The sequence below is a fragment of the Nanorana parkeri genome, unplaced genomic scaffold (assembly GCF_000935625.1).
Source record: "Nanorana parkeri isolate BGI_ZX_2015 unplaced genomic scaffold, ASM93562v1 scaffold291, whole genome shotgun sequence".
Classification (NCBI taxonomy): domain Eukaryota; kingdom Metazoa; phylum Chordata; class Amphibia; order Anura; family Dicroglossidae; genus Nanorana; species Nanorana parkeri.
The window spans coordinates 1,107,163-1,117,145 of NW_017306559.1; the positions used below are offsets into that span (position 1 = coordinate 1,107,163).

Here is a 9,983-nt window from a genome sequence, read left to right on the forward strand (position 1 = left end):
CCCCCCCCCTGTACAAACATTATCTCATCTCAGAGTGGCTGTAAAGCAATGGGAAAAAAGTAGTAACAGCGGAATTCTATCACTCAATAGAAGACAGTGCAAGCATGAACTATGCAAAGAATATACAGATAAATACCCCTCCCATGCTCGCCTCCAGGACTTCTCTAGAGTCTCTCCCATCCTCTGGAACTCTTTACCTCAACCTGTCCTGACTATCTCCTACTCTGACCGCCTTTAGTCGATCCCTAAAGACTCATCTCTTCAGGGATGCCTATTCCACCTCAACCTAACCACTGAACCATCACTTTCTCAGACAATTTATCCCCCCACAGCTACCTCCTCATGTATCACTTGCCATACTCCCTTTTGGAATGTAAGCCCTCACTGGCAGGGCCCTAATTACCTTCTTGTCTTGATTTGTATTGTGATTGTAATGTCTTTCTTACATTGTAAAATTGCAAACTGCTGGCGCTATATAAATCTTGTATAATAATAATATGGGATGTACTGTATATTTTGTATGTCCGTTAAAAAGACCAACATGCCTCTCTCTCTCTCTCTCTCTCTCTCTCTCTCTCTCTCTCTCTCTCTCCTGGACTGTTCTAATTGGGCAAAGCTCTGGCATTTCATGGTAGTGTTGGTGCTTGCCCACCCCCTCACACATACCACACATTCCTATTGGAGCAGTATGGCAGCCTGTCATTGCCAAGCACCGACACTACCCCAAAGTGCCTAAACTCACCCCCCATGCAGTGCTGCTACAAGGGGATTTGGGGCATGCCATAAACTGCAACTGTGGACAATCATAGATACCATCAAGTTGCCAGTGACATTGCAAATGTGAAAGCAAGCACTGGTGGAGGTAGACAACCACACATGTGAAAATGCCATGTTGGTATTCTCTTTGCCAGACATTAATAAATTAATAAGAAACCTGCTGCCTCTTAATTTTAATTACACGCTGTTATTGTCCAAATATAAAAGCCCATTGCAGACTGCGCTGGGATCCATGGTAATCAGATTGCAGACACATTTGCTTTGCAAGCCGGTAATTTATTCAAGTGAATGACAATTGATGCACCTTCAGGGCCCGGCTCGTCCCTGTAGTTTAGCTATCAGATACATCGTAAGTGTTTATTTGTTGCTGGAAATGTCGCTGTCGATATAGGGAATTCAATGACCTCTATTTCTTCTACTCCTGAAATGACTGCAATACATAAATTATCTCAGGACTTTGTCAATAGGAAGGAGGACAATTTACATGAAAATCTGATGTGTGCATAGTTTTATCTACATAGCCAACTAATGTCCTGATGCTTAAAGGGAACCTGTCAATGGAAGCAATAGTGCAAACTGGTGTTGATGGTATAGCAAATACCACAAGGCACCAATCCTTACCACTGACTTAGCAACATTTCTCTCCCCTCCAAATGTGGGTGCCAGCAATATGCAATTTATTGCTGTCAGCTCCATGTTTGAGCTCCCAAATCCCTGCGGTATTAAGGATGTAGGATTTATATATTGTTAACATTTTGTGCAGGGCTTTATAAGATATGGGGAGATAATACAGTGACAATTCTATACAAAGGATTAGGAGGACACTGCTTGTGAGAGCTTACAATCTACAAGGAGGGGCAAGTGATACAGAAGGTTAAATGGTGAGAGAAAAGTTGATTGAAGTACAGTGGATAGAGGAGGTGGAATGGGCTTCCCTGAAGAGGTAAGTTTTCAGGGATCGCCTAAAGGCAGACAGGGTTGAGGATAGCTGGATAGATTGGGGTACGGAGCTCCAGAGGATGGGAGAGGCTCTGGAGAAGTCTTGGAGGTCAGCATGGGAAGAGATGACCAGGAGGCTGGACAGTAGGGGGTCATGGGAGGAGGTTGAAGAGGTGATGAGGGGGCTAGAGAGTAGGAGGTCTTGGGAGGAGATGACCAGAAGGCTAGAGAGGAGAAGGTCTTGGGAGGAAAGGAGAGGACGTTTTGGGAAATATTTTGAGATGAGGTTGGTTATGTAGCTGTTGGCATATATGTGAATGGCTTTTTTTTTTAAATTCAATATTTTATTTTTTTAAAACAGCGTAGAACAATAAAATAGAGTGAATTCGTATAATGAAAGGGTGTACTCCTGGGACAAGAAAAGGTATACAAAAGTGACGCTTATATCCCTAAAAGCAAAATAGCAAACATAGAAGGCTAATGGCCCATTAATACAAGAGAATAAAAAACTGAAAACCAAAGAACCAGAACTGGCCCAGATCTGTATTTAAAATAAAAATGAAAGGTGTTGAATCTAAGCCAAAAATGATGAAGATAAGAAAATCATAAATGGTACCAAAGTGACTGGATGTCAAAGTGAAAATAAGAAAACAACAAAGAAAGAGAAATAACTAGAACAGAGCGGAGAAAGAAAGTAGGCAAGAGTGAAAAGAACAGAAAAAAAGAGAGAGAGAAACTCCACTCCTGGGTCTAGGTGGTAAGGGGGTAAACCCACCTTCGCAAAATCAGAGCCCAAGGAGGCATCTAGTAAAAGTGTGGGACTGTAAGTATTGATGTGAATGGCATTAAGAGCACATCACACCCAGTTAACTAAGGTGGATGGGTTAGTTTCACACTACTCCTTGATTTAATGCTTGATGGATTTCCACAGTTGGACACCTACTGAAACTCACAGTCCTCACCAGCCCGAAGTCAGTGTTCATTTCAAATGTCAATGCACCTTTGGCACAGGAACACTTTGTAGTGCCCCCAATCTTATACTCACCTGTCTCAACCCAGCAAAAGTGTCAAAAACATCTGTGCCAGGCCTACATATTCACTCTGCACTCTCTTTTAACTTCAGATTAATGCTTATAGGATTACCTGAGAGTGCAGAGCACATGAGCAGGCCTGGTGCTGAAGTCTTTTGACAAGTGGGGGTGCGGCAATTACACAGTCATACAGCCAGGTCAGGGACAGGTGTGTATAGGATTGGGGAAGGACTACAAAGCATGTGTAACTATACCAAAGGTACACTTGCACTTCCATGAGAGATATTTTGAGCAGGAATTTTAGAGTCCCTGCATATACTATCCTGTTATAACATCAGCATTGTAATAGGAATACATAGTAGAGTTGTTTCCGATAATACAATCAAAGCTTACTTGAAAAAAATCCCTTTTATGTAGTGAATGCTGCCTTCTGTCTGCCCACCACTTCCAACAACTTCCTGGATTCGCTTTACGTCTCTTCTCTGCTGTTTGATGTGATACAATCACAATTTGAAATGCTGTCAGTGCATTTAGGAAGACCATCCTATGGGCATCTTCAATTTACAACCTTCTAGATGAATATGGTTATTAGGAATGGGATAGAACTTATGGAAATCCAATATAGAAATACAGATGTATTTGTAGTTTTTGAGCATAGATACCTTTTAACAAGAGCTATTTACATAACAGTGACAATATCATTTGGCACTAGGAATGGTACAGTACGATATAGAGTGCAATAAATAGATCCACATAGTATATGATCTTGTGTCTACTGTAGCCCCATACACCTACTGGCCAACTGCTTTTTGGAGGGGCTAACCAGTTATAAAAACTGCCCCAATCTCTGCCCCCTTCCCAAAATCAGTTGTCTTGTCGGCATTTGTTTCCCCACTGGAAAGATTCCCATTACCGCCTGTCTTAATAGGAAACTCAGTGGAGACACAGGCCAAACATAAAAGCTTACCAAGGCTCTGTTTATCTACTGAAGTTATTCAGGCTGGTCACATGACACACTTGGTCTTCTTTCTCTTGGCCTTTCCTCATTTTTTGATGTAGGGGGCTGCGCTAATGTAGTGACACCAGAGCTGTTTGCTGCTTAAATCAATATGCATGAGTGGTTCTTTGGTGATGGCCCATGGTGCCTTGACTCCCATTAACTCATAGTATGACCTCAGTCTTTTAGGCTGAATGATGTTGAGCATCATTCAACCAAGTAGACGGACAACATCATGTGTTGAAAAAGAACTATTGTGGGGGAAAGCTTCATATGGAGTGTTAGCACTGCGGCCTCAGCTAACATATTGTTTTTATTTAGTACCCTGTCTGGGGGCCCGTTTTAGATTAAACAAATGTCCGAAGCTGGGCTTTAAAGGCAGAACCTACCAGTTCATTTTTAGCATGTGTACTTCAATACACTATTTTAAAAAGCAGTTAACAATATAGGATAAAGTTTGCTACAATCTTTTCAACGGACGTAGTTGACCTGATGGAGATTTTTTTCCCCTAGCTAATCTGAAGTTTCCTTTTAAATAGTTCTATTGTTACCATGATAATGATGGAACATTAGGCAATATTCCCCTGTCCATTGTGACGTGTTGAAAATACAAATACGTTGATATAACATAATTACTGCATATCACACCGAGGTTGCAGGCAAAACAATTCATCCGGGAGCTGTAACCATTTGGTTAATGAATTATAATCATTGACGGCAATGTAATTTAAGAAATTAATAAGGAGCTCAATATGCTGCTACATCGTTCCCTGCCACAGGAGGGTAACTGAAATAATGGCATTATTTACTAGAATTAAAATAAAGAAACTATAAAATACCATATAAATATAATTAATGAGAGTCAATGAGATCTGTGTTTGTTTTCACCTTTTAGCAGTACACAAAGACATCGGATATAATTTGGATTTGGATATGGAAATTTAGGGTAGAAAATTAAGGTAGAAATGGAGTTATCTTTTGTTCAATTGGTTTTAGGAATCTCAAGACTGAATTAGTTAACATTTATTTAAAGTGGACCTTTCAGTTACAGGAACAAATATAGGACTGCTCACCCATTCTTCTTCCGCATACAAAACATTATTGTGCAGGTGGCACAAAGACACTCCACTCGTTCCTTCCTCTGAAATGTTTGACCTTCTTCAGGGCAACAACCCTATGATGAAGCCCTGTAGGGGTCGAAACATAACCAGTGGGAGGAGTGTCTCTGGGCTGTGTGCACAATAAAGTTTTGAAGAATGGGTGAGCGGTACTACCTGAAAAGTAATGAGACATATAAAGCCACATGCAAACTATGGGATTTAATTTCTACCCTAAAGTGACATTAAAGGTAATTTTTTTCCACCCCCACCCCCCCCCCCCCATGCTAATGCAAGGACTTACATTAAATGATGACTCCTTATCCAATCATCTTCTTCTTTCCTGTAGTTTTCAGGAGTTCCTCCAGTGCTGGTGCCGGTCTCCGATCCAGCGCTGACTCCTCTCTCCTCCTGGCACTTCCTGTCCCACGGAGTCTGTGTGGGTGCACACTGCCTCCACTGACTTGCGTCTCTCCTCCTTTTTCGGCTGAAGATCTGAACTGTGCATGCACCCGCCCCATGATCCTGTTTTTTTACTTTTTAAAAAATGTTTTTGCTTATATCTACTGCTCGCTAGCAGTAGATATATGCAAAAAACCACGAGGGTTTAATAATCCTTTAATTTGCCCGTATCTGTTTCTAAATTATATCTAATGTCTTTTTTTGCACAATAACGTTTTGTGCATGGAGGAAAAATTGGTGTACCGCTCTACGTTTGTTCCTGTAGCTCGGGGTATACTGAGCTTAGAGTGACGGGAGGACGCTAGTTTGTGTCCTCCCGTTACCCTTAGGAGAACTATGGGGAAAAGCCCTAACCCCATAGTTCTCCTTTAAGGAACAATTTTTCCCAGAGTTCTGCTTTAAGTAGCTACTCTAATGGGTTATCCCTGAAATTGGCTGATGGTCTCCAGGCCTCACTTGTGTGCAATGTTTTCACACTTCATGTTACATTTAAGCAGCCAAAGTTTTCAGCAACTAAAATTCCATATCAGTGCCCGGGGACAGCATGTGGGATAAACACAGTGCAGACAATGCATCCTCATCACTTCTCTATGGCACAATTTATCTTGTGATTGATTTATGGTAACGTGTAACTGATGGACGGCATGAATTTTACCGTTGACATTTAAAGACAGCATGCCCTTATAACTGCGCTGTCACACCGGGGAACCGTCAGAGAATTATCTGCCTCTGCCCATTCACTGCAAGACCAGCTCAAGGTCACCCGGCATCTCCGGATAACAAGATGAATTTCTCTGCAAGTATAATTCCCAGAGACATGAGATGCTAGAGAGTACATGCTCAAAGCAGGACCGAGTGCCCGACTTTTTAGAGGGGGTGACACCAAAATGACTGTCAGCCACTATTTCAAATATACAGTATAGGAATTCCTTTTTAATTTCACATGCCTTCATTTATATGTGTCTTTACATTTACATGCAGGCCAAGCTGTCCAGCAAACGTTGCAGGGATAGGACAAACCATAAAGCTGAGGCTCCTAGACCCGAATGGCATTCTAGATCCAGGTTTCCGAATTGCATTGAGGAGCTCCTGAATGCCATTCGGGTCTGGGAGTCTCAGCATTAGTAATATATGTATGTGGCTCCATGATCCAAATGGCATTCGGGATCCGAATTTCCAAATTGCATTTGGGAGCTCCCGAATGCCATTCTTTTCCAGGAGCCTCAAAATGGGGGGGGGCGTAGAGGGCAACTCCCTGAAATGAGAAGGACACCTCCCTGAAATGGCTTCTTTCAGGTTGGGATCCCTGATACTGTATATGGCTCCCATGTTGCCAGCGGTGTATTTACCTTTGCTGCTGCCCTAGGCAAGGCAGCAACACCGCCCCCCCCCAGCGAATCTGCCGCTCCAGGCAAAGGTCTTGTTTGCCTCACGGTAGATACGCCCCTGCATGTTGCCATAATGAAGATGCGTGTTCAGAACCATTCGGATGCATTAAACCGAAAAACACATCTGATGAACCACACCAGAAAAGTCACATGTCCAATTCAGTTTCATTTTTAAATGAAATTCGGACAGTCTCCTTAAAGGAGAACTATGAGGTGAGTGCTTTTCACTCACCTCATAGTTCTAGCCGACCTGTGACAATGAGACTGTCACAGGTCAGCTCAGTAGATCGGGAGGTGAGCGAACACATACCCGCGTTCGCTTACCTCTCGATCCTGTCACGGCTCTCTGCCATGACAGGGGAGGGGCTGGATTCCCCCCTCCCCGCTCCGATCCTCCAGCGCTGACTGGCGGAACAGACGGCGGAGGAGGCGGGTATAGCTGGCTCTGCCTCTAGATAGGCAGAGCCACCTGTCAGTCACGCAGCTGGGCGGATCCCGGCACAATTGTCGGGATCCGATTCAGCTGCGGCGTCTTAGTATACCGGGAGCAGCTGCTCGCGGTATACTGCGGCGTCTCAGTATACCGCGAGCTATAGCTATACTGAGCCTAGGGTGACGGGAGGACGCTAGTTTGGAGAACTATGGGGAAAAGCCTTAACCCCATAGTTCTCCTTTAAGGCTATTCGGAAATTTGGATCCCGACTGCCATTAGGGTCTAGGAGCTTCAGCTTTAGTATTAGTATCTGTATATCTGGTTTTCTGTGGTATTCGCAACAAATATAAATAAACTCATCCGAAACGGAAAAAAAATTCGGATTTCGTCCGAATGCGAAACCCGAACTGAATTGAATTTTGGATCCGAATCCCGAAATAATGAAATATCTGAACCGAACCAAATTTCTCCGCAGTCCATATACACTTACCCTGACATATCACTGGTAAAAAAAAAAAAGTGGTTTTACATGATTATAACAAAACTCCATAAAAAAAAGCTGAAAAAGTCAAAGATTAGTTTAAAATTCACAGACAGTTTATAAAACATGCAGCTGCACTGTGGGGGGTGAAAAAAATAATGCAAATGAAAAATGTTACTGATAGGATTACTTATGCTTCTCTGCTATATGAGATCTTCATGATTAGAGGGAAGGGGGTTGTGAAACATTTGCATTAACATTAATCTAAACTCGAACAATGAACATCTCTCATTCGCTCCCTTTTGGTCCGTTAGATAAACCATTGGAAGCGTTTTGTTATATCTGATTGATAAGTGCAAAAAATACCTGTTGGTCCTGCCAGAAATCTCGTCAGCTGATAACTTCCTGTGCTGCACTTGTATTAGTTACATTGTTCCCAGTTTCCTATGAGGACTACATGTTATGGAGCAGTGGAGGCTTCTGTAGATCTCCTAATACATGTCCTTGCCTAGGGTGACAAAGCTGATTCTGTCCTGATGCGCTCGCAATGTCCAAACTCCACCTAAATAAACATTTCAGGCAAATAAAATCTTAACCCTTGCAGTACACGGGTAGCCCCACTGCAAGGGTTAATATTTTATTTGCCCAGAGTTCCTCTTTAAGTATCACTCTGGTTAGTACAATAGCTTTCCCCTTTTTATATATGCCAATTGGAAAATACCCAGTTCTCCCAATATTTAGGCTGGTCATACACGGATTGAATTTCGGGTGTTACCTGCTGCAATCCGATCCATGGATTGCCCTGCTGGCACCATCAGGTGGAAAGAATCGACTTTTGTTGAGCTGGGTGGTGCCAGTAGGGACATCCATGGATCCTATTCAGCCGGAAATGCCAAAAATGGATTTGGGTGGAAAATTGTTGGCCCAACAGTGACTGCAGGCAATCATGTATTTAGACAGCCGCCCACAGGCAGGGAAGATCCACTCATCATTGCTCTTTATCAGGGGTAGCCAAACTCCGGCCCTCCAGCTATGGTGGAACTACAAATCCCATGAGGCATTGCAAGATTATTACAGCCACAGACATGACAGAGAGATGCATCATGGGATTTGTCACCACAGCTGAAGGGCCGGAGTTTGGCTGCCCCTGCTCTTTATCATGGATGGGGAAATCAAGTTCTTAGTCAGCTCAAATTTAAGTGGAATTCAAGCTGTGGTTGGCCCTCCAAGTACCAGCCGGCTTGACAAAATTCGATTTAAAAATTGGAAAATACTGTCATTGGCCAAACAATGACTGTGTCCTGTCAGATGCAGCAGCATCACTGTATTCAGGCAGCCGCAGGTGCCGCAGTTGATGCACGCAATAGCAGGAAGGGAAGATTCCTCAATCCACACTGATGGGAATCAATTGATCTTCTCTCATTCAGCCGGTGAGAAAATCGAGCCTTGTCTGGCTAGCTCAAGTCAGCAATAAACAGTTAAGACTCAATGTACAGATTCTTATATAAGCTCAATGGTGACCCAAGACAAGAAAGGAGACAAGACATCTTACCTCTCCGTTAAAGAAACAGAAGATCGTGGCCACAAGTAATCCCTGAAAGGAAAGACAAATATTACAATGTGTTAAATACGAATAAAGCATAAAAAATCTTCTCTATTCAAACATGAAACAGTATATTCATATATTATAATTATGTGGAATCAAGTGGTGGTGGTGGGGCACTGTTTAATAATTGGACCTTCCACTTGGGTGCAAGGTCTTCTTTAACCCTTTATTAGCTCTTAGGGGGGTCTATTTAAAAAGCAAATTAATAGCTATAGTCATGTGAAAAAGTAAGTACACCCCATGGAAATCTTTGACCTTCCCAGGAAAATATTAGATCCTGGCACGTACAGCTCTGTATCGGGCAGCTACCAGGACACAGGCCCTGTCCTTCTCTATGGGAGTAGGCGGCTGTATACCGCGCTACGCTCACCCGCTCTGCATATCCGTGCGGGTGTCAGTACTGGTAGGGTGACAGGAAATTGGAATCCGGTGTTCCAGATTAGATGCCAGTGATTAGAACCTCCTTAGGAACTTTTCCCACAGACATTCCCATCGGGTCAGTTTTTGAGGTGGATCTGATCGGAAGCCCAACAATAGTCCATGGGCAGCTGGATCTAAACCGATGGGCGTCTGTTTATATCTGGTTACCCCGAATCTGGCCATGTCCAGAAAAACAAGCGGATCAGAGTTCCGGTTCAGTGGACCTGATTGTGGCGGATCAGAGTGATAATCTGATGTAATGTACATTTACATCTGATTCCCCATAGACCAACATGGGTCTGATAATTACATTTTTTTCCTCCATCGCAAGATACACGTATATATATATATA

General features: G+C 43.0%; 1 protein-coding gene across 1 annotated transcript in view; it reads right to left on the reverse strand.

Annotated features, from left to right (window-relative positions):
* CALCR (calcitonin receptor) overlaps positions 1-9,983 on the reverse strand; it is a 73,689-nt gene that overhangs the window by 3,907 nt on the left and 59,799 nt on the right. The window contains exon 12 of the mRNA XM_018557582.1: positions 9,158-9,199. Coding sequence (XP_018413084.1) covers positions 9,158-9,199 — 42 coding nt within the window. The remainder of the gene's footprint in view (positions 1-9,157; positions 9,200-9,983) is intronic.